At 35.6% G+C, this 25,940-nt stretch overlaps 1 protein-coding gene across 48 annotated transcripts in view; it reads left to right on the forward strand.

Annotated features, from left to right (window-relative positions):
* NRCAM (neuronal cell adhesion molecule) overlaps positions 1–25,940 on the forward strand; it is a 152,115-nt gene that overhangs the window by 84,617 nt on the left and 41,558 nt on the right. For 25 of the 48 annotated variants that reach the window (XM_088165528.1, XM_088165529.1, XM_088165531.1 and 22 more), the window contains 14 exons: positions 205–393; positions 2,732–2,749; positions 4,760–4,865; positions 7,699–7,895; positions 8,790–8,912; positions 9,287–9,457; positions 9,899–9,955; positions 11,933–12,044; positions 13,924–14,108; positions 15,404–15,535; positions 23,460–23,603; positions 24,583–24,694; positions 24,984–25,150; positions 25,242–25,389. In XM_088165528.1, the coding sequence (XP_088021654.1) occupies positions 303–393; positions 2,732–2,749; positions 4,760–4,865; positions 7,699–7,895; positions 8,790–8,912; positions 9,287–9,457; positions 9,899–9,955; positions 11,933–12,044; positions 13,924–14,108; positions 15,404–15,535; positions 23,460–23,603; positions 24,583–24,694; positions 24,984–25,150; positions 25,242–25,389 (1,763 nt within the window). In that variant the 5' untranslated portion in view covers positions 205–302. The remainder of the gene's footprint in view (positions 1–204; positions 394–2,731; positions 2,750–4,759; positions 4,866–7,698; positions 7,896–8,789; positions 8,913–9,286; positions 9,458–9,898; positions 9,956–11,932; positions 12,045–13,923; positions 14,109–15,403; positions 15,536–23,459; positions 23,604–24,582; positions 24,695–24,983; positions 25,151–25,241; positions 25,390–25,940) is intronic. The other 23 variants (XM_088165532.1, XM_014871163.2, XM_088165534.1 and 20 more) reach the window with 3 other exon arrangements.

A 25,940-nucleotide genomic window follows, 5' to 3' on the forward strand; every position in this document is an offset into this window, starting at 1 on the left:
TCACTAGCTTCTTTAGGAAAGTGTTATGATCTAGGTGATCTAAGAACTTGCGAATTTCTTGGATTTCAGTAGAACACATGGTGTAAGTCTTATCCTTAGATATAGTATTTAGACTGGTTGTATTTTGTAATATTATTAAGATGCATGTGATCATTTAACTCTCCGTTGTATTTGCATATCATTCTTTTGTTTTTTACTTACCAGGTTTCTTGTCTATACTTACGTAACTGCTGCAAGCTGCCTAGTCTTAAGAAGTTGAACTCCATTCTTCAAGTGTGATTTATTCAGTACAGTATAAAATCATGATGAAAACGATAAGCATACCTACAAGCAAAACTTCCCTGGTCCTCTTTCTGTGCCAAATTATTTCTGCACTGGATGTACCTCTTGACTGTAAGTATTAACCTGATAAATAAGTGCAGAATAATGGAAGATTAGTTAAATAATTTCTGTAAGAATCTGAAGATAACTCCAACATGGAGCTAAAAATAGAATGTGTTTGGTAACTTGAATCAGTACATTATAATTATGAATATTTACACTTAGTTACTGAAGATTTTCAAAGTCTGTGTGTATAAAATGAGTTACATTGTTCAGTTGAGGAGGTTTACCACAGGATTCTCACAGAATTCTACTTACACTTCAGTGTGCCTTTTTTTGATCAGAATGAAGAAGAACAGAAAAGCTCTGCTAAATGCTAATTATTTTTGAAATTAAGATCATATTGATAATTTTCTAAAAATCCCAGGACAGTTCCTAGTTGCTGTAAAAAATCACCCTTACCTTCAGGGAAGAAGTTCCCAGGAGCTGATATGCGAGCTAGTAAAAAATTCAAATACCTAAAATTCAGACACTCAAAGCATCCTATTTTTTTGATACAAAAGGGTAAGTTAGGCTCTTAGATTTCTTAAGTAGTGCCTGAAAACAATTAAGAATTTTTACTTAAAAACATGTTAAAAATGTGCTGACTTGGAACTCCAGCTCACATTAACATATGAGGGAAGAGCTGAAGGAGGAGAAATCCCAAGATCTGAAGTTCTTGTCTAGTATAAGACTCTGTTAGTGGGGAACCTTGAAGTACTCCATGCTGAAAAGAAATGGTAGCTGTTGCATTTTATATTCCCAATGGCTAATTTTATTAAATTAGTCATGTTTCAGGTTGCTGTTTTCTTTCTAAGATAAACATGATCACATTTTCAGAATTCAGTGAACTATGTTGCACTTCTATTCATTTGTTAAACTAATTACCAGGGAAGAGAACATTAGGGCTAGCATTTAACTGATGGATTAACACATCAGTAAATTTGCCTGTGATTCTAATCTGCATGGTTTTCTTTACCCCTGTGGTTTTGATACCTTCCTGCCTTCCAGAAATGCATGTTTTTCTTTAATAATCATTGACATACATTGCAAGTGCTTTGGTGGCTTTTTTCCCCATGCATTTTATAAGCCTATCAAACCAATGACCTGTATTTCTGTAAAAAATCAATATATATGAATCATGTCCAACTTCTTGTGCTGTAAAGGCCTTTAGAGCAATAAGCTGTGGGTTAAACAATGCTTTGAAAGTTTGATGAATAAATGAATTTGTTACTTTCAAAACTCAATTTTTCTCTTAGAAACATCCTTGCAGGCTATAAATAGTGTATTAAACCTTGTAGTTTAGCAACTAATAAAAATTCTGCACCTCTCTAATATAATTATCTTAAAGGAAAGATTTTGGGTTAAATTTACCAGAAATGCATCAATAGACAAAAATGAACATCCCTTTTGGATGTTTCATTTTAATTCTGTACTGAGAATTTAATTCCCTTTTACTTCATGCTTAATAACTTTGTGAGATCTGATAAAGTCACATACTTGAATTTTTAGCCAGAAATTACATCTAGAATGATGGTATTACTTTCATATATAATGATGAGAATGGGCTCTGGGAGAGCACCACAAGGGAAGGACTTAGATTTTTTTGTGGGTCTTCCCTGAATATCCACCATAGAGACCTGGTGGTCAGAACATACGTGATTAGTTGAATATTTAGGTTTCATCCAGGTTAGAAATTCCTATTCATAGCAAGTTCATTAGTTCCTTGTCAAGGAATGACTGAAAATGCAGGGGACTCAAGGACATTTGGCCTATTGATAAAGAGAAGTGTTTTTGCAAAGCATTGGAAGTAAGCAATAAAGATCTGACAGCTAAGGTGAATTTTTTTATTTAGTTATTTTTTAAACCAAAAATGGTTGCAAGTCTGTTGAGTAGAATTGGGTGCTTTTTTCTTTACAGGAATAATTTTAGCCTGAAGCATTCTCTTTGTTCTTCCATGTGATCATATGGGTGGATTGATTTTGACTGCAGCATGAGGGTAGTGCACTCCATTAATTCTGATTTGCGGCTGTCTCCTCAGTATTAGTGTTTTATGTCCTTGCAAGGCCAAAATCACATAGTGTGGTTGCTGTTAAAAAGTTAACACTTCAGGAAAGTTTCTCATCCCAAGAGCTTTAAGATAAATGTAGTAATATCTGACACTAGGAAATTTCGGCTGGAATTTCAGGCATTGCTGCATGGGTTGCAGTGCTGAATGTTTTAAATATTTTTCTTTTTAATGGTGACCAATGTACTCGTCAGAGATACTTATCTTCCCTCTCAAAATTGCTAGTTTTCTCTTCACTAACAAATATTTCTCTTTAATCTCTATTTGTCCATTCAACTGCTGATTCTGATGTGGGAATAAAAGCAAAACTTCTAGAAGAATGTAAGTTACTCTTCACTAAAAATTGGCTGTGTGCTGCTGAAAATTAATACAGATTGTGTTGCAAATTGAATTCGCAGTCCAAAAATGTGTGATTCTGACATTTTGTTGATAATTTGGTTTGCAGTATCTAGATGTTTTGTGCATGCAGTGTTCAGAAAATACTACTGTACATAAAACAACATTCTGATATTCTGAATAAATTAATTGTGTGATTTTTGATGGTGTGCTATTTGAACATTAAAATATTCACTCAATATCAGTATGTGTAATGTTTTATTACTACTTTCAGGAGTAAATATATTTGATAAAAAATAAATTTATTGGAATTTATTTAATAAATTTATTGGAACTTTTTTACTATTTTACGTATCTGATGTGGACATTTTTATATCCAAAGTAGATATAGCTATTTAAGTAGACGTCATATTTTATGGGTTCTAACTTAGCTTTAGTTTTATGGTTAATCAGTTTTAAGTGCAGTCCATAACACAGGAGTGAAGATTTCAGGACTTTGATGTTCATCAGATGGAATATCCTGTTGGTTGGGCAGTGTTTGTGTCATATTCTTTTTCAGAGTGTATTTGCTTTTCTCAAGTAAGCATCTGACATATACTGACCCTGAGAAATGCCTCTGAGAGGGAAAAGGACTGTCTTCAAGTACTCCTAAAGAAATACACACAAAGGCATCATGTAAAAATGTAGCCTTCCTCTTTCAAGGATTCTCCCCTGTGCAGTGAGGAGCAGAACCCAGTTCTCTGTGGCCTGTTCTGCTTAGCTTCTGTGTTTTGTTAGGATTCCATGATCTTATTTGTTTTCAGTGCTGTTTCTTGCAGGTAGGGTTTTGCAGACAGCTACCTCTGCCTGTGCAAAGGAGTGCTTAATGTATAATGGTATACTTAAGGAAGACTTAAATAAAAATCCCCATTGTACAATTTTAACTGTCTAGAGTGAGGCATGAGAACACAGGTAATGGTAATGATTGAATTATTTTGTTCCAATGGCTAGAAATTGCTCCAAAGCACTAGCAAAGGGTATTGTGGACAGGTGATTTACAGCACTTAGACAGGGATGCTCATGGGCTTGTTATTTGACAGGTTTATTTAGGTGACGCTAAGCTATAAACACATGAATAGTGTTGAGGAAGACACTTTTCCCACTATCTTAATAGCACAAACAGTATTTTTTTAATGCAAAAGTGGGCATAAATAAAGGCAAAAGGTTATAAATTACAACAGGTAGACACCAACTACTTTGTCAGGTGAATCAATTCTGTTCTTTGCTACTTGTTTTATAGTACTTGACAAATCACAAATGTTAAATGATTGCTTCTCCTGGGACAATTCACAGGATTGAGTGTATTTTTAAACGGCTTCTTAAGGGGAATCAGTGCTTTACTTTTCCTATATGTTTTCTTTATTTAGAAACAAGATACTCTTTTTGTCATTTTAAACAGAGTCTTTTGCTTATAATATATTTTTTACTCCTGAAAAGTAGTTCTTAAAAGCATACTTTGTAGATTAATGCAATATGTTAAGCATAATAAATGTGTGGAAAGGTTTCACCCACAGAGAATTTCAAAATACATAACATGTTTTGAAGCACAAAGCGATGAATATTTTTTCCTTCTGTGTGGTAAAAAAATAGTTTTGTGGAGGTTTATTCTTGCAGCTCTTCATTTCAGATTTGCTGGACTTAGAATTTGATTGTCCTTTGTTTTTGTGAAAATCTGTTGAAATCTGAGGTATAGAAATGATATTTTCATTAAACTTTTTGGCCAAGATCTTCATCTGCTGTAAATCAGGATAGCTCAGCTGGAAGTTAATATAGCTACACTGATTTACAGGGGTAGAGAGGTTCAGTCTCCTGATACAAAGGATACTTTAATCCTACTTTTCTGTCAATGATTTGGTTGCTAACTGCAATTTTTCTTTCTCTGCTTACACAAGTGTCTTGGTGATACTTTGAAAGTATTGTTGAAATCATTTCTCTTTGTTATATTCCATAATGAAGTGTCACAACCTCCTACGATAACTCAGCAATCTCCAAAAGATTACATTGTTGACCCTCGAGAGAATATTGTAATACAGTGTGAAGCCAAAGGAAAGCCACCTCCTAGGTTAGTAGCTTTTTTTTTTTTTTTTTTGCTTCTACTGGCCTAAGAGCATGAAAGAACTAGGAAAACATACTGTTATTTTTGTAAACTAGCAAGATCGAGATTATATGTATGAATGTGCTTGCACATGCAGAAACATGCACACATCCGTACCTCGGTAAATTACACAGCCACCAGATAGTGGCGCAATTTTGACTCTTATCACATTTGACATTTAAATGTTTCTGAAGTCATCAAGCAATTGTAGCACTTTTTTCTCTCAAAACTCTAACAATAAAATAATACTTGATTATTACCAGAGCAGATAGGCAGTTGTCCAAAGGACACACTAGGAGGCATGCTGTACTATGAACTGGATGATGTGCCAGGTTTAGGCATAGTGTTTAAGAAGAATGGATATTGAATATAGTCAAACTAACACTAATACATTCAAACGTAAGGTTTTGTAAATACTTCCATTTTATGAGGCTGATCTTGAAATACAATTTGTCAAAAGTTATGTAGTCTGTATCAGTTTTATTGATCACCAGCTTTGTGTATTTAACAGCCTTAAGTTTTGGTTTTGGCAGAAATGGATCAGATTCCTCATCATTGTCCATTTTAAGATCCTCTTTCACCATCTTGAAATATTTGAAAACTACTAATTTTGAGGTACTGAGTACCTGCACGGGAAACATCAGTAGCCATGATCCCATCTGGCATTGTTAGTAACTGCTGCTGACTGCAGAGACTGTGGACATAGAAATGTTCATCTCTCTGCACTAGCAGTGCTGTGGTACACCTTACTAGCAAGGTGTGTCTAAAACTGCTCATTCAGACACACACAGAGCTTGTTAGATGTACTTCTTCTGAATAACCAGGGTTTTTTCTGCATTACTCCTGGTGATTGCCTTGGCATCATGATCATTATTATGCTGGGCAGCAGAATGGAGAAGATGGAGATTATCTGGGATACTCTCACCCTTTCTAGTGTTCCATTAAGGACAGGAGTGCCACGGAGCTGCTTTGTTTAGTAGCATTTTAATTTTGCTGGCCTGATTCCACTTTGAAGAGTCAGGGTGTTTACCTTGAGGATCAGATGATTATTGTCCACTTTGGGGCAACTGTATTGGTTCTGCAGATGTTTATCTTGAACACTTATGGTTGGAATACCAGAGAGAAAAAGAATGCTGTCTGTGAGAATGACATTCCTGACCCATGTACCAGGGCTTTCTGCTGTACATCTTCATCTTCCCCATCAAACACGGATCTGGCTTTGGTCCCGTGCTACAGAAGTGACAGGATTTAAGTAAAGAATTTTCTAATGAGTTTTATAAGCTTGTGCTTAGTCTTGCTTAATTTTTATGATATGACATTGATTTAATTTGTATCAACAGTTAGTCTGGTTGGTCCATCACTCTTGATAACCTGCAAATGCATATTGGATCTTGAACTGCTCCAGAGCTCTGAAGTCAAAGGTGCACTTTCTCAGCCCACAGTGTGAATTGTGTGATATCAGTGTGATAACTTCTCATTGGCATAAAGGTTTATGGATGTGCTGCTACCTATAGCTAGAACAGCAAAGACTGTCTGTCACACATCTCAGATTTAGGGGTTTTTACCACATTTTCGACTTCTCATTTGAATCTACATTACACTTTCTTGCATCCTTGATATTATTGGTAACAGAAACCCCACAATCTTCACCTGCAAAGTTGTAAGAAAGAGGTTCACTGTTAGTTCACTATGCGTAGTAGTCCTCCCAAAAACATTTCATTATGATGCAGCACTGCTGCAGGTCCAATTCTTCTCTCTCCCAACACAAGGTGGAAATATCATGTCCAGTCCTGCCCAGCTACTGCAGAAAGTCAGTACACAATTTGAGTTAGAATTTGAGCTTTTCCAGTACCATTTACATTTATACTTCAGGAAGCATTCTAACCAGCAAAAAAGTGTTTGTGCTTAAGATTCTGAAGCTGATATGTAACAAGAACAAAAACTGCTGTTCACAGCATTTGTAGCTGAGTGCTCAGCACTTCATAGGTGTTGGTCAGGTTGTCTGTGACTCTACTTCTGACCATAAACGGAACATAATTAAGAAAGTGGTGTTTACAGTAGTCCAAGTTGTCGACAATGATTCTCTGCTTCTTGACAATTTTTTTAAAAGTTCTATTAGTCTTCATTTTTAGTGACTACTTTTCAAAATACCTCTTGTTTTGAGAAGCATCAGTATAAATTTACTAGGTTAAATAAAAGCTACCAGACTATATAATTTCAATTAGAGAATTATGTTTGCATTAGAATAGTTAAATCAAACTCACCACAGTCTTCAATTCACTTGCATAACTTCAAAATTGCCAAACCAATTAAAAGAAATGGTCTCCTGCTGGGGCCTGAGATGACACATTTCAGCCCTAAGCAAGTCTTTAAAGACAGGTTTATAAACCCTTTCAACAATAGATTTTATAATGGAAATGCTAATGCAGCTTTAGCAATATCAGTTCTTGCAGATGTTATTACATCATTTTTAGTAGAAAGGAAATAAATTCTTTTTCATGTATGATTAACCTCAGAAATTTTTAATGTATTTTTTAAGAAAAGAATTTACTTTACAATAGCTCCTGTTAACAAGTTCAGCCAAACCTTTTATCTTAAAATATTGCCAGATTTCTTATAATAGAAGTTCTCTATTGCTTTGTTAGCTAATTTAGTTTGGGAAGGAGTCTTACTTATCTGCACATAAAAAAATAACATTTTTTGTTGCAGTATTTTTATTAATAATTTTTTTTTCTTTTTCTTCATACAGTCTACAAAATTAGCTAAGAATAAACTTTTATTTTTGTTTTTATTGTTTTAGCTTCTCTTGGACGCGCAATGGAACTCATTTTGATATAGATAAAGATGCACAGGTAACAATGAAACCAAATTCAGGGACTCTTGTCATAAATATTATGAATGGTGGGAAGGCAGAAGCATATGAGGGAGTTTACCAGTGTACAGCAAGGAATGAACGAGGAGCAGCTGTTTCCAACAATATCGTTATAAGGCCTTCTAGTAAGTAAAGCTCTTAATGTTCATCAAATGTGAAGCACTTTGGTTTTCTTATTTGCTTATGAACTTTTTGCCTTTTTGTTTTCCTGTCTAAAAAATTCAGTCATCTACATGACCATGCTAGAAGTTATTGACTATTTTCTAATATTTAGGTATAATACTGTATTACATGTTCTCTCAAATACTTTTTTTACAAAAATTTAATGACCAAGTGTTTTTCTTGATGCATCTGGACAAACTTATAATGTTTAAAACTGAGTTGTATGTATGACTACTCCTAGAATAAAATATTTTAATTCTTAAGACTTTAAGGATAATTTGTTGACATCGATGGCATAATTGATGACAACATTTTTTATCCTGTTTATGAAATCTGTATTCCATAGTTTTTGTAATAGCTTTAGAACAGATTGGGACTAAAAAGAAGAACTAAAAAAAAATTTGATCAATGGTAGATTGTTTCTACAGGTTTTTATGAGCTTTATCTCAGTTTAGTTTTCAAGTTTCTCAGCTTAAAATGTGCTGTTCTCAAATCTTAATTAGAGAGTGCATATATAATTCTGCTTCAGGAATGTCTACCCTTTTTCTATTTGAGCACATCACCCTTTTTTTATTCAGTATAGTTAAAAATTTGCAAGATACTGTTATAAAACCTATAGTGAGTAGACAAAATAATTTAGACCAGTTGATTATACTTTTAAAAAATCATTGATGTACTTTTCTTCCAAGAAAACATAAAAAAAACCCCAAAATAAAAACTAGCAAACAGGAAAGGACTAAATGTTCTGATGGATGTCGTTCTTCCATTTCTCTGGAATACTTTGTGCATTTTCCCTTTAAATTTTTGAGTTTTTGCCAATCCGTAGTTTGTGTGTGTATCAAAATTATTTCCTATAGGATCGCCTTTGTGGACGAAAGAAAAACTAGAACCAAATCATGTCCGTGAAGGTGACTCACTAGTACTGCACTGCAGACCTCCTGTTGGCCTACCACCACCTATCATATTTTGGATGGATAATGGTGAGTTTGCTTTTATGCAGTTGACTTTTGCAGTTTTTCTACGTAGTAGATTGTTGCTTACCAAAACCACAGATGGTGAAGTTTCCCTCTAAGTTAAAATTCAGTGAATTTCCATCCTCTGTAGAACAGAGGAAACAAGCAGACATACAGCCCAAAAGCACGAAGCCAAAAGCAGCTGGAGATGTTGATGTAAGTTGTAGATTAAACCACTGGGGAAGAATGGGTAGACAAGGGATTTCATCAGGAAGCTTGGAAATGTCTATATATGTACCAAGTCACGAACAAGTGTAATTGAATGAATGTGGAGTCTGCAGATCATAATAATAGAGTGTGTCAATTATATTGGATTTAAATGTGTTCTTGTTTTCCCTTAGCTTTCCAAAGGCTGCCTCAAAGTGAGAGAGTTTCCCAAGGTCTAAATGGAGATCTTTATTTTTCTAATGTACAACCAGAAGACACCCGGGAGGACTATATCTGCTATGCAAGATTTAATCATACACAAACTATACAGCAGAAACAACCCATATCTGTGAAAGTCTTTTCAAGTAGGTATTGCATCACCAAATTACATACTTGCATAGTATTTATCTGAGTTCTCAAGTTACATGCTAAAGTTAAGTACTGTTAAGCTAGCAAATTTTGTCATTTTAATTTTGAATAAGAAGTTACGTTACTGTATAAACTTAATATGTAATCTTTTCTTGATATATAATTGATTTTAAAAGCTATCATTTTTCCCTTTATAAGGCTTTGTGTTTTGAAAAATTTTTGAAGATTTGATACATAGAAAAAATACAGTGTAAAAAATAAGTTTTCAAATGTTTTTCCAAAGCAAGAATATTAAGTTATGATGATAATTGTAACTATTGAAACAAATTAATCAATCACTTGATTAACTCACCGTGGCCATGTCATCACCTTTTGATTCCCAGAACTTTTATTTATCCCTCTTGTATGCTTTCTTCATGATATTCTGTTTATTTCAGTGGATTCATTGAATGACACTATAGCTGCTAATTTGAGTGACACTGATATTTATGGTGGTGAGTTACACTGGTCCCCACTGATACTCTTTGTTTTACAGTAGCATTTAGTTAACTAACTTCACCTCCATGACTACTTAATCTTTTGCTCAGTTTCTAATAAAGGTATCAATTAGTGCTGGTGATAATACATACTTTACAAAGGGACTGCACAGTGTGATCCTTTCAAATATTTAATGTTTCAATACTCTTGTAACATATGGCTCAAAGAAAATATAAACACTTATAATAAAAGAGTGCTTTCACACTGATGCAGATTTTAAAAACTACTTCTATACTGTGTTGGTTTTTTATATTTTTCCTCTGATTTACCTAGTAGTTCGATTATGTTCATTATCACTAGGACTATTCAATGTCATGTGCTGCATAATAAATAACAAGCACCTAACAGATCCACTTCACATTTAATAACTTACTGAATGTACCAATTAATTCATAGGAGTAGGATAAGTTTTGTTTGTTTGGTGTTTAAGCTGGTCTTTCCATTAATCTATGTTGAATGGTCTTTTGTATGTTCTGAATTAAATCCTTTTGAACAGATGTATGTGTGTTTAGCAAGGCTAACTTTGGAACACCACTGATTCTAGAATGTTCACTTGATATTGGGTGACATAGAAAATACTTGATATTTATTCCTTTTTTTGTCTTTTTCCTTGTGAAATTGGGCTTTGCACATATTAAAGCATAATTTATGTGAATCTAAAATAACACATGGGCAACGAATATTTTCCTTCTCTATATAAAAATTACATGTTATTCAGGAGGGACAAACAAGAAATAAGTACCTGAACACAAAACAATATATTAGCTACAATTAGTGAGGGAAACAGTGTTGGGTTGGCTCCCAACTCAGAGCCTCCATGGTGGCTCTTCTGAACACTCACAGTCTGGGCAAGTGAGCCAGCAGCCCTTGGCAGTGCCAGCACTGGGTAGATGAGTTGCTGCTGTGACTGTCGGCTGTGTTCTTGACTCCAGCAGCTCTGTTCCCCCACAATTTTAGGTTGTTTGTGTACTGTTACTGAGGAATTCACAGCACATGCTAGATTAAAACGAAGTGTTGTATTTTTGCTAATGTATCAGTAAATCCTGTACCCTAACAAACTTCGAGTTTATTACGTTTCTAATCCCATTTTTAAAAAACAAAACTATTATTTTAATTTTTCAGACTCTTGCAGCACTTTAGATTAATTTAGTTTTATATATTAAAATTGCTACAAGAGAACATTAGGGTATTCACAGAAAACACTCTATAATTACAGAAAACTCTTATTCTGAATTCCAAGAAGGGATAGGAAATACCATATACTTCAAAAGCCAACAGAGTATAATGTCAGAAATGAGGCTTATATTTATATCTGCCTGTTTACTGTGGTTATTGCTTACAGGTTAATCAAGGTTCTATATTACAAGACTGGGGAGCAGCTTCAATTAAAGTTAAATATATAGAATAAGGAAAATACAAGGATTAATTTCTGAAACAATGCCTCACGTTGTCTAGAAAATATTAAAACATATTCCAAAGCAGACTGTACCTTTCACTCCCTTGGTTTATATTTCTGATTAAAAATAACTTTGCATTATTTTTATTTTGATGGAAGCCCAGGACTTTTCAGTAACTCTAAGTCTTGCCTCACACCAGTGGCCTCTTACTCCCTGTTATAGTTCTGTTGAATGAAACAGCAGCTACTTAAGATTAAGACTGCATAGTTGCCTATGTAAAAGCTTTGTATCAATTGTTCCTGTCTTTCAATAATAACATTTCTCTTCTATGTGTTCAAAATTGTGGCATTTAACAGATATGTTATGTCTGTAAAAAAACTAATGTGTTCAGCTTTGTAGTTGTGCTGCACAATGACTTTTAATCAAATGGCCAACATGGAACAAAATCTCTGTACAAAATGTGAGCATGGATGTATGCGCTTGATTGGTATTAGAACGAAATTTAGAAATTAATTGTTTTACTTCTTTGTGTTCCAGCAAAGCCAGTTACAGAAAGGCAGCCCGTTCTCCTAACACCAACAGGCAGCACAAGTACCAAAGTGGAACTCAGAGGAAATGTCCTTTTGTTGGAGTGCATCGCAGCAGGATTGTGAGTTGCTTTTGAGACTTGTTTTTTTCTAAATAGAAATACAGAAACAGAGGGAAGGAAACATTTCAGAGATGCTTAAAATGTGACCACTGTATAAGCCTAAGTGTTTCAAAGGAGCAGAAGTGTAAAATGGGAAGAGCTTTTTTAAGGAATTCCAGCATTTACGTGGACATCAGCAGACTTTGGAACTGGCTATGAACATGCATGGCCTTTGCCTTCTCATATCCCCAAACCCTATGCACGGGATATGGGTTGTACCATTGTTTTTAAAGGACACAGGCAAGTAATGCTATAGACTAAACTCGGGCACATATCCACAGATTTGCAGTCAGGAATAAAGCTTCTGTTGTTCTCCTAAGTTTACAGCCATTAGGTTCTCAAATTATATAAAACAGATAAGAATTTGCTGTTCTTATCCAAGAAAACTGCTTATATGTGTTAATAATTACCTATAGATCCTCTAGGTGGGAATTGTTAGAACAAATCTTCAGGTCCTTACATCTAATTTCTCATTGTAATTGAGCTTAATTGGTACTTCTTTCTTCAATGCAATGCAAGTTTGCTTCTGCTGGTTATTGTGCGAAATTACTAAGAGCAATTTAACTTCATTAATTAGGTTGATCTTTAAATTGGTTTCATTCTCAGGAAGAAATCTGAGAATAGATTGGTTATAGGATAGAAATGGAAAATCTTTAGTACCTATTTCAAGAACTGTCAATATGTTTACAGTGAACAAAGGCATTATAATGCAGAATGCTCTCAGGTTGCCATGAGGAAAGCCAATAACTGCAAATCATGCACCACAGCACCATGCACATGTGTTCATTTGCATGAGCTCCACAGGGCATGCTCAGGCACAGCTTGATGTGAGCATCAGTGCAGTTTCTGTCTCAGCTCAGGTGTTTGCCCCAGCAGCACTAGCAAAACCATCCCTGTAAGTCAGAGTAGCACCAGCCCAAGTAATCTTCGTCTGCAATAAAGTTATATGCCTTTTACAACCCTGCAATAAAAGTATTAAGTGATTCAAACTCCAGTAAAATGGCTAGATAAAATCTGTGAAAAAAATAGAGTGCAATGTATTATATGGCTTTATGTCTTTAGCAATTATGTAATTTAAAAAAATCAATGAGAAAATACTTGTCTACAAAGGGCCAGATGTAGATTGTTTTTGAAACAGCTCTTCCTAATCCCTGACACCACAATTAAAAGTCATCTTTGCTAGGTGTCTGTGTTATAAAATATGTTATATTAGATTGCTAAGGAAACATTTGCATAGAGCCATTACTTTTTGAGAGGGAACATTCTATTTGATAAGCAACAAATTGCAATTTCTTGAAATTTTAAAATCTCCACATGTTTGAACAATTTTCAAATTCAATGGTCAACATGGGGCATAGCCACGATTTAGACTCAGTACGGTGACAAGTAGCTATACTTGACTCAGCACTGACATTTTTTCCTTGATTTCTCACAAGAAATGTTTCTGTCTCCTTACAACTCTTTTGTAAAGTTTATGATGTTCATGAAGCATTAGGATATTGCTCACACAAAGGACAATTATAAACTTGTCATTTTAGAGAAGCTGTAAATGAATGTCTTCATTTATTGACCATCAGGCTTTTAGATTAATCAGCAGACAAATGTATTCTGTAATTATTAATCCTATGAACAGATGGCCATTGACAATGTTAGTGAGACTTGTCATTTCCTAGAAACAAATGCTGGCATATTTTTCATATTTGTTGGATATGGCCCAGAATCTGGGTAGAGGCTCTTAAAATAATTATTTATAAAACATAGATTTAAAAAAATGACATACTGAACTCTTATCTTCCTTTTCTACAGTGCCTAAATTTGATCTGTGCTTTTCCTTTTCCAGACCCACACCAGTAATCCGCTGGATCAAAGAGGGTGGGGAACTGCCAGCCAACAGAACGTTTTTTGAAAATTTTAAGAAAACTCTCAAGATTATAGATGTTTCAGAAGCTGACTCTGGGAACTACAAATGTATAGCAAGAAATCCATTAGGTTCAGTTCATCATGTCATTTCAGTAACTGTGAAAGGTAATACTAAAATTATCCTTAATGTAATGTTGTCAATAGTCCAGAATGCAGGATTGAAGCAGGCTTTTTAGGATGAAGTATAGCTAAAAGGATGGATGATAATAGTTAAAAATCACCCTGAGTAAACATTCAACTGTCTGAATTCTAACACTGGAAGGGCTGTACTATCCATAATATCTTTTTAATCTTTTAATGTTACTTTGTAAAGCATCAGACTGAACTGGTATTTTACTATAACAGTAGTAAGATAATGCCTTAGTTTGCACAAGTATTACATTTATTTTAGATACTTTGATTATCTCTCATCAGACTGCGTCTTTCTCTTGTTTCTCTATCTTCCTCCTTATCTCTCTTTATCGTCTCATAATTTTCTCCATTTTTCTTCTCTCCATTCATATAGCCCAGATTATTTTTTTCCTCTATTTTTCTATTGTCTTACAGTTTTATGTTTTTCTTCCTTTTTCTCTTTTACTCTGGGTTCCTGTCTTCTTCATGTTTTTTACCCGAGATGATGCCTTACAGTTCTAAAAACATGTACAACATGTTCTAAATAGGAATTTTAAGTATGCTGTGAATACCATGAAACAAAAAACTGTAATGACAGTTAATTAGTCATTGAAATAATCAGCTGTATTGCTTACTTTGCATGCTAAATAGTCATTTATTTTGTTGTAGATCAGCATCTTTTTATGATCACATTATTTAACCTCCTTTCTAAGAACAGAAGTTTAATTTTCTGTTTGCATCTGTCCATCAATCCAAAATCTGAAAATTAATTGCAAGATGTGATAATATATGCTGTTTGTGGTTATTTATTGTAAAAAAAGAATGGAGAACTACTAAGAGTATGGATATTTCTGAAAATCAAAAGACCACTGTAGTGTCTGCAAATGCCAAATTGCTTGGTTTAGGAAAGGTAAATTAGATTCAAAGCAGGCAACCCTAAATGAAACAAAGAACCTCTTATTGTTTATCTCAGAATTTTAATGCAGCGTGTGACCAGAGGGCCAGTTCAGCCAATGTATGATCTACCACTTAATTAAGTATCACCTACATATATATATATATATATATATATATATGTCTATATCTATAGACGCACATCTAAACTGTTACTTTTATATATATATATATATATATTCACACACAACATATAAAGTAACAGTATAGCTGTAAGTCTGTAGATATAGGCACATACCTTATTTGAATTATCTTCTGATTACCATGCCTGTACCTTAGGATTTTCTGTACTTAATTTTGGAAAATAATTGCTGTCTTTCTTTTCTTAAACCCAGCTGCTCCGTACTGGATAACAGCACCCAGAAATTTGGTCTTGTCTCCTGGAGAAGATGGAATATTGATCTGCAGAGCTAATGGCAACCCAAAGCCTAGAATAAGCTGGTTAGCAAATGGTGTTCCCATAGCAAGTAAGATTCTTAATTACCTTACAGGAGCATGAATAAGAAAATATGAGGAGTCTTAGGGTGGTGTTTGTCAAATAGATGTGAAGAGCCTGTATTTGTGTAGATTTTGCCTGACAGGTCATGCTAAATCATAAAAGATGTGATAAAAATACTGTGGTTCATAGAAGCTGAACAACAAAACGTGCCTTGAACATGTTTGAGAGAAGTAAAATGTCTAATCATGCTCCCGGTTCTTCTGTCTGGCATTCTGCTGGTAGTATCTTTGTGGAGATTGGATGGTCCTTCTCACAGGGCCATTCCTGGGATATCATTGTTAGCCCTGATTTTCTGTGACTCATGTCTGCTGGATCTCTCCTTTGCTGCCCCACTGCAACTGTAATGTTGCCTAGGAATCCTAAATGTGAAGTCCTCACATGTGTGGATATACAGAGCACTTGTAGGATTTGCAGTACACTGTGGGATTTGCAGCTTAGTATATGCTGGAGCCTTCCAGGCTTCAGCTCTTAAGAAGCTGCAGCAGCAAAACTGTCTGAATGTGTCAGCAGCTACCTGGCAAACCGTTTGTGCCAAGTAGGTGTCAAAGAAAAGGAACCCCTAAGGCAGTGGAACAGCTGTTTCTGTGTGCATGGGTAAGAAAAGCAGCCCTGAACTGGTGATTGAGCTACTTAATTGCTGCAGTGTTAGGACTGGCAGTGCTGTATGACAGACGCTAGGTAGCTGCTATATATGGTACAATTTGCCTTGGGAAGAACTTGCTGGAGGACACTGCAGTGTATTGTCAGCTGGGTTTGAGCATTCCCTGTACTGTAAAGTCACACTTGGTTCTTACACCTTTATCTTTCCTCTTTCTCAAAACAATAATAAAAGCACAGTCTCACCTGTTGGTTCGTGAGAGATAATGTACTCCAAAATACTAGTCTGTTTAAAGTATGGTAGTGTCCCTTCTGTCACTTTCAGAAGTTTAGGAGTTGTTTAAGTCTGATGAAATATAATTCACCCAGTTTGGGACATGGAGAAGATTGGTCTATGGTCAGAATCTAGGTAATAGCAAGAGGTAAAGAGAACTCTCATTAGATATATTTGAAGTATTTGGTATACAAAAGAGATTAAACTTATTTGTCGGTGGAGAAATGCAACTTTGGAGGACAAAAAAAGGCTTTATATTAAAAAAAAATAGAAATATGGAGCAACTAACCTGTTTCAGGAATCCTGATTAAATGGAAGATGAGATCTACAGACTGAGATTTAAAATGAAAAGTTTTAATTGGTTAATAAGTTATGTAAACTGACATTAATCACCTCGTGAAACAACGGTAAGACAGGAAAACAGGAAAATCTCAATGTAATTTTGCATAGTGTATATTTATAAATAAATATATCATAATGCATTTGTTATCATCAAAGTTCGGCACCTGTCCTTCACTTTCCATTCTGGGTTTTTGGTGGTCTCATCTTCTATTTTTGTTTTCTATATACTCACCATTTACTTTTTGTTTATTTGTTTGGAGGGGATTTTTATCCTGCAGTTCTTGTAGTTTAACTATTATTTAACTATTATTTCTGTCATCCTGACTAGTAAAATCTTTTTCACCTGGCTATCAGCTTTGCCTTGCTATTCTTCCTTATCAAAGCTGTAGGATGAGCTGTTCAAATGACCAATTTGACATTTTCCAGAAAAGCAGTGATGTGTTCTGCATTCTTTCATGGTAACAGTAAAACATTAAGAAATAGTTTTCAGAAGCAGCTGCAGGATGCCATCAAATTTCCCAAATACAAGGGCAGCATATATTGGATTGACCTTGAGGAATTGGTACACAAAGTCTTGTTGAGGGGAATTTGGTAAAAATTAAAAGACTTTAATTAAATTACCCTCTCAAACTCAGTAGGGGAAAAAAAAGAAAAGAAAAGAACACAGGAAATAAGTAAGTGGGTAGCTCAGCCTTATAATAAAGGCCACTTTCTGCTGAGATAATACTGCTGATGATACTGATGAGAAAAGCTGAAGTCTTATCCACATTAAATATTTAAGTGCAAGTTGATTGGATGCTCCAGTACACTGCATCTGTCAGGGCATCTACAAGAAGCATCATGATCACAGAAAGTGCAGTTCTTAAGATTCCTGTGATTTTTATTATTCTGAGTTATCAAAAGCTGTTCTGGAAATTACCAAGTACAGTGTGCCTTTTTGTTTACTTGTTACTAAATTATAGAATTGAGCCCCTCATCTTCCAAATGAATGATTAGGAAACTAAAGCAGCTGTTTCAGCTTCAGGGCAGTGCTGTGAGAGCTACACCCATGGCAGGATTTCAAAGAAAAAGAGCTACATTTGAATTTCAAAGCCCTGCTGTCATCATGTATCCCACAATGTGCCTCTTGTGGCCTAGTAATCTGTTTGCAATACTTTAATTTCCTATTGGAAAGCACAACTGGGAGATACTTAATTCTTCCAGTTTTGTTTTTCCATAATAGAGTCAGACAAGAAAGGGGGAATGTTGAAGAAAGAACCATTCGTCCATATCTCAGTCAGAGGCTGAGGTTTAAATATCTGTAGGGAGAAGGAAAAAAAAAAGTAGAGAAAAATGTAGTGTGTGTTAACAATTATAAAATAAAATTGCAATGGTGTGAATTTTGTTCAATATTGCAATAATCTGAGTAAAAAAATATTTTTAAGTAACATTTTAGGTTTCCCTGGAATATTTTAATTAGTTTTCTTCAACAGTCATGCTGAAAACACCAGCATTACTTAAAAAAAAGCTCCTTTAGCCATGTTGGAATGATAAAGACCTAACCTAATGTCCTAATGTTTACTCACAGGAGGAGTATGTTGAACTCACATTCCCAGTCCCCTTAAGGTTAATTAGAATTACTTTGGCAAGCAGCAATTGAAAGTTCAGGCCATGACTCTGTGTTGCCATGTGCTTCAATTAACACTCAAGATCTGCATTATTTATATCACTGCAAAATTCATTGTGTTTTACTGCTTAGATGTTCAGCATGGTTTTAGAAAAGGGAAGCCATGCATAAAGTATCTCAACTTTTAAGAAAGTAGCAACCCAGATTAATTGGGAAGTGGAAACACTTTCATAATTGGACTTCAGAAAGGCATTGCAGATACTGTACAAAAGGCTGATTTTTTGGTCCAGTGGTTTATAGTTCATGATGAGCTATTAAATATTAGATACAGACACTTAGATTCATACAAAGTAGTGGAAAGGCACTGTTTATCTTCTTTCAGCATATTCTTCTCTTGTTATGTCACATTTCGCATTGAATCTCTAGGTTTGACTTAGTCTCCATTAGTACTCACACTAAATTTAAGGGTGAAACATTAGCCCTTAGATTTCCTTCATGAAAGGCCTTGCTAATCCCTGGCTGAGAGATTCATCATCCATGATTTTCTCTGAGAGTACACACCACAAGCTGTTCACTGCAGCCATTGGAAGGTGGGGAGAAATTTGCTGGACCCTTAAGCCCCCAGTATTTCAGTCTTGGAGAGAAGACTGCTTGGGAAGATCTTTGTCCACTCCTTCTGCTGTCGTTGTGTTGGAACTTTACACCTGGCCTAGGAACTTCAGCAGATGAATAAACCTTTGATAATCAGGCTTTTTTCAATTCTGCACAAAATAGTCGAAGGATGGTTATAGTTAGTGCAGGTAATGTTGTACCTTTGGAGAGAATAGAGCTATCAGAAACTTAGGAAAAAAAGGATTTCAGTGATCACAGGAAAATAATATGCTAAGGAGCAAGCAAGATTGGTATGAAAAGGAAAAGGACATTCTTTACTATTTCAGTTATCCATGTTTTTTTAATCCAGATCTTTTCCCTTCCAGTTCTAAGCCTAACAGTGTGTTTTAATTGCTTCTGTTCAGAGACCACATGTCATTCTGTCTTTTTTTCCAAGAAAAGGAAGTAATAAGAGTGCCATAATGGTTATTTAAACATACTAGCAAAAGTAATTGCCATTCTGTCTTTTTTCCAAGAAAAGAAAGTAATAATGGTGCCATAGTGGTTATTTAAACATACTAGCAAAAGTAATTGCCATTCTATCTTTTTTCCAAGAAAAGAAAGTAATAATGGTGCCATAGTGGCTATTTAAACATACTAGCAAAAGTAATTGCTTAGGCTGTCAGAAGTTTATGAAACAGATGGAAGTATGCATTCAAATGAACAGAAGTTATTCAGGGTGCTGATCTCTAACTATGACAAAAATATGCGGTGGAGGCCCTGCCTCCTCTGTATAGGAATATGCTGAACATGGCTAGGGTCAAGAAGCTGTATCATTGCACAATGTGATGAAAAAATTAGGTGAAACCAGGTCTTTATGCAGAAAGGACCGAAACACATTCATAAGCTGAGATTCCTTGTTACTGGGAGCAAATGTTGGCTGTTAGATGGCAAATGTTCACCTGTCTTGTTACAGCAGCAGAACTCCTATAGCAAATCCTTGTAATTCTTTATCCTGTTTGTACATGTCCATATTAAGTATTACGTAGTTTTTTGCCATGTTGCCTATCAGTGCCAAATTCAGATTTGTCTAATGTGTCAAAAGCATTTTCTCCTTCTCATGCAGCTGTTGTGCAATGTCACCAGAATATTCATAAATACAAACAAGCTGTGCTTGAGTGGCACTGCCATCACTCCTTTTCCTCAGAAAAAGATTTTAAAAAAACCCCAAACACAGGCTGGTATATGGAAAGGGGTGAAATACTGCATGCTAATTTTCCTTAGTTTTTAGTAGCAAGACAGACCTTCAGGAACCCCAGGTCCCAAAGCCCAGGGGAAAAGACTAGAATGAGATGTACCCTTGGTGGAAAAGGACTAGGTCAGGAGCAAACATAGCTAAGTCTGTGGGCTCTGATGCAGGCCACAAGTACTGACTGAGCTGGCATATATCATTGCAAGAACAGTCTCAATAATCTTTGCTTGATCATGGTAACTGAGAGAAGTGCCTAAAGATGGAGAGAAAGCAAATGCTGCTCCTGTCTTCAACAAGAGCCAGAAGGAAAAACCAGGGAACTACAAACTGGTCACTGTCACCTTTATCCCTGGTCATGGAGCAGCTAATTCTGGAAACAATTTAAGGCACATTAAGGACAAGAAAACTTTCTGGAGTAGTTTTCATGGCTTTACCAGGGGGTGACCAACTTGATACATTTCTATGATGAAATGACTAGCCAGGTAGATGAGGGCAAGTGTAGTGGATAATGTCTGCCTTGACTGCAGTGAAGCCTTTGACACTATCTCTCATTAGATCCTCATGGACAAGCTGTTGATGTAGGGGCTGGATAAACAGGCAGGGAAGTGGATAGAAAAATTGCTGAATGGCCAGACCCTGAGAGGGTGATCAGTAGAACAAAGTCCTGCACCTGGGAAGGAGCAGCATTAGTGCCAGTACATGCTGGGGGCCATCCAGATGGATAGCCTTAGCAGAACAGGACTTGGGCATCCTGGTGGACACCAGGTTGACCATGAGCCAGCAATGTGCCCTTGTGGCAAAGAGGCTAACATTATCCCGGGCTAGATGAGACAAAAGTATAGCCAGCAGGTAGAAGAAGCTGATTCTTCCCCCATCTGGACACAGTTCTGGATAGCTGGATCCAAGTGGCCCTGCTTGAGCATGGGGTTGGACCAGATGACCTCCAAAAGTCCCTTCCAAGCTCAGTTGTTTCTGTGTCCGTGAGTGCAGCAGTGGGTGCTTCAGACCATTAAAGAAGCCGTATTGAACAGGCAGTTGAATAAATGCCAGTCTTAGCAGGGAGCTTTTGAATTAGTGCCAGCATGCAAATGGCTAGACCAGTTAACAGAAAGCACCAGCTAACCTGACACTTGTGTCTTCTTTTCTCTTGGGACCCCAGCTTGAAGCCCTTTTCAGAGAACAGGCAGCTACCTCCTTTCCTTCAGATAGCTGAAAGGGGTTTATCCCTTTTTTTCCTTCAGCAGGAAGGGAAGATGCTGCCCCTCTTTTTATACAGTAGTTTACTGGTTAGATCATTCTTTTACGATGCACTTCCTTCAGTCATAGAGGATTGAACTAATGGCTTCTATCTCTTAGGAGGGTCCCTACCATCATCCTGTAAGGGATTATGTGTTGGAGTGTGTGTGAAGGGGGCAATCTGTCCACACATTAAAGACCTGCCTGGGTGCACAAAGTGCTGCAGGTTGGGTGGAGGGAAGCCCAGAGCCCAGGGCTGGAGGCAGCCATGCTTGGAATGGCTGCGGGCAGTTCTTCTTCCTCGTGGGAGAGCAGTTGTGTCTGTCTTCTATTTAACTGTGATTTGTGATTTGTATGCAGAAACAGACTGCTTCCCAAAGCTGACTGGCCTGCCTGCTGGGCCACTCACCTGCTCCGGCTATTTTCAGCCCATGAAGCTTTTAATGAAAATGACATTTACATAGAAAAGGAAGCAATGTGAAACATGGAACACAATAGGAAGTAAAGCAAAAGAGAGAAAAATATATGCCAGTAGCCCAGAATTCCAGAGAATAAGCATTTAAAATCTCAGTAGTACCTTTTTTTTCTTTCCTGAAATTTTTGAATTTTTGTTGTTAATTTGAACTGAGAGTGATGGAAGACCAGAAAAAAACAGAAATTGAAATCTATTCTTGTGGCAGCTGTTTGGAAATTGAGGTATTTACATGAAAAATTGCCTTAGATTTCATCCAAGTTGGAAATACCCTTAAGCAGAAGCACAGAACTGTGGTCTCCTTCATCTGGTTTCTTCTCATGTAGAGAATTCAGTAGTAGATACTTTAAGAAAATATCTGCATTTTCTTTACAGATGAGAACTAAAGTATTGTCTGAAGTCAAAAAGTTCCTGTCACAGAAAATTTATGTTAATTTAGTTGATTGATCTTTTTTATGAGTTCAAATAAGAATTTCCTTATATGAGAATGTGTTCCACAAATATACTTTTTCAGGTTTCAATAAGGGTATCAATTTTGATGATGCAGCCAAACTAGAATGCATTTAATTATGTTTAAATGCATCTGTTTTTTTTATTAGTTGATCAGTAATTTTGCCACTGTTTTTCACTAATAATAATACATGTGCTTTTTAATACAATAATAATATACCTGGTCTTATCTAGTATGTTCCTAAAATATTCAACTAGAGATGGTGCATTGTTATACAGTGTGATGTTACAAGCCAAATTTTTTCTTCATTATACTTCTCTAGTGCCGTCCAGTTGTATCAGAACTGACAGCTGTTATTCTTCTGTATTTTCTTAGAATTTGTTTTATGTCCTGGGTGCTTGTGTGATGCAGAAGCTATTTGACAGCTCAGGGCACTCCAGAACAGTCGAGGAAATGGCACCATATAATTCTTACATAAGGGAAAGAGTGCCACCTACTGAATTACTCTGCCCTTGTGAAGATTGTTTCTTGATTTTTTTTTTTTGATTGTTTCTTTGATTTTTTCTAGTGTGAAGGAATGCTTATTTTTTACTGAGATAATTTTCAACTGAGTATGGCTATTTTTACATTTGGAAAATTATTTATGGTGTAACAATCAATTCAAAACTTTAAAGTCACAGAGGACTATGTCATTGTATCAGCATTTTCTGTTGACTTTCGGAAAAATTTCTGTATTTTTCTAGATATTGACTCTATTTGCCCAAATCTTGTCATATTGTTATTTTTCCTCTGTATTACATGCAAAATACTATCTCAGCTTCACTTCCTTGGAAAAAACAAAAAAAAACTCTCAAAAAATGAGAACTCTACCATCCCGAGTTAATACTTGTAGAATTAGAAGAACTTTTAAAACTGTATTAAAAGTCACATTTTTACCAATGAGCAATTGCCCAGGGGAAAAAACATAAAGGCTATGTTGGTCTTTCAGATTCTTCCTTCTTTTCAGAAGTACGAAACTTGCAATCCAATAGAAGTTTAGGAAAAGCAATAACTTTTTCTTTACACCAACAGTTGCGCCAGAAGATCCCAGCAGAAAGGTGGATGGTGACACCATTATTTTCTCACACGTGCAAGAAAGGTCAAGTGCTGTCTATCAGTGCAATGCTTCTAATGAGTATGGATACTTGCTAGCAAATGCATTTGTGAATGTTCTGGGTAAGAAACAGATATGGTTTTTATATTTTTCTGTTGTCTTGGGTATTCAGTTGTCTCCTGCTAACACACAGACTCTCTGCTCAAGCCTTGCTTGATGTCTTCATTGGGAGTTGATCTATTTTCTGGCCCCTGTAAAGAGCAAGGGTATACATACTGTGTTTTTTCTAGTATATTCCTAAATTTCACTTTCACTATTCCAAAGTAAGAAGGATAGATGTGAGAGCTGGGAAAACTTGAAAGAAATTTTATTTCTCTTTTTTTATTTATGTAAGTCAGTCAAGCAGAAGGCAGGAATTATCGCTTAAGTTAGTATGTTTCAATACAGTTTCACTGAGTCTAGATGTTTTGGATCAGTGGAATAGATGATCTCCAACGTGCTGTTGAAAGGGGACATGATTTTGCATTTGTCTCTAAGGCTTCCCTGGCATGCGTTTCTGATTACAAAATGTTGTGGCCCCTCTAAATTCTTCTGATTGAGTGTAACAAAGCTAGTAGCAAATCCTAGGCAGAATGTCTCGGCCTCTAGTGACTCTCCTGCAGGAACTGGTAGATGTGTTGATTGACACTGTCATTTAAAAGAAAGAAAATGTAGGTGTCACACCAAAAATGCATCTTTCTGCCTGCAGGTTTGTTTGGAATTAGATAGTTCGGTCTGTACCCAGGAGATTATCTTCTTGAAGTATATACTGATTTAAATTTTCCAATTGAAATCATTGCCTTTGGTGCTCATCACTATTGCTTGTAAATAGGCAAGAAACAGTTGTTCACAAGATAATTTCCCTGCATTAACTTTTCCTCAGGCTAGTACCAGTAAAATGTATTTGAATCCAAACTGAGACCCAAAATAATCTCAAAGAAAGAAAAATGTTTGTATGTAGTTCTTTAGGCCATTCTTGATATCTTTGTATTTTGTAACTATACTTTTTACTACATATTTACTATTTGTAAATTTGGAACTATATGATATCTGTCTTTTCAGCTGAGCCACCAAGAATTCTGACTCCTGCTAATAAACTGTATCAAGTCATTGCAGACAGTCCTGCATTGCTAGACTGTGCTTATTTTGGATCACCTAAGCCTGAAATTGAATGGTAAGCTCTAGCTGTGTTTATGTTACAGAAGATGAGCCAGTTATATCTATGGAAACAAACACTTAAAGCTTTAAAACTCTTTAAAATCTATTTAAAATTTAATACAATACGTTAATACAATATTGCATAGACTTAATGAACCAGCAGTAAAGTTACGCCTATGGAGTCAAGCTTAAATTTCTTTCTTTCTATTTTCTAATGTGGCAGTCCTAAGTTTGATTTTACTGATAATAAAACCATATGGAATTTAACTGTGATGCTGGCTAATGATATTACTTTTTATATAAAGGTTTAAGGGAGTGAAAGGTAGCATCTTGCGTGGAAATGAGTACGTTTTCCATGATAACGGAACCTTGGAAATTCCAGTGGCTCAGAAGAGTAGTGCTGGTACATACACATGTGTAGCAAGGAATGAATTAGGAAAGATACAAAATGAGGTGCAGTTGGAAATTAAAGGTGAGAGATTAGTCATTCTTTCATCACTGATTAGTACAGAATTTCAGACTTTCTGAATATCTAATTTAATTAATTTAATTTAAAATTTCAGATCCAACAATGATTATTAAACAGCCAGAATACAAAGTGATTCAGAGATATGGCCAGGCTTCTTTTGAGTGTATAATAAAACATGATTCCACCTTACTACCAACAGTTACATGGTTGAAGGACAATGATGAACTGCCAGATGATGAAAGGTAAGGGACCACATAGTTTTCGTTTATTTTTAATTTTCTAGGTCCTTTTGTCTGCTCGTTTTCCTGATCTTTGAAAGGACTATTGACCTATTGACATTTCCCAAAGAAGACTTATAAACATCATGCATATCCAATATTTGGTGACTAAAGGACTTAGCTAGTGTGATGAAAATATTGAGATAGAATTAAAAATAAAATGAGATGTAAACATTTATACAAACTGTGCACACTGACCTTATAGATTAAATGTAAAGTAAAGATAATTGACATAAGAAGCCAAACAGATAACAGAAAACTATCTTGCTCTAGATGACATATATTTAAAATCTGTTTGAAAATATTTGGGAAGAAAAGCACATTAGAATAAACAGTTACTGTGGGAAGATGGTCAAGAGCAATGACGAAAAAAAAAACCTGGTGTTGTCCCATAGCTTAACTTGGGTAAACATGTTTAGGTATGTACAAGCATATGGGATTTGATAATGTTTTATGCAAGTTTCTTATACCTGTCAGTTATTGAAAAATCAGTGGCTGAATCTATTGTATTTACA

This window comes from Sturnus vulgaris, chromosome 5, assembly GCF_052056855.1.
Source record: "Sturnus vulgaris isolate bStuVul1 chromosome 5, bStuVul1.hap1, whole genome shotgun sequence".
NCBI lineage: Eukaryota > Metazoa > Chordata > Aves > Passeriformes > Sturnidae > Sturnus > Sturnus vulgaris.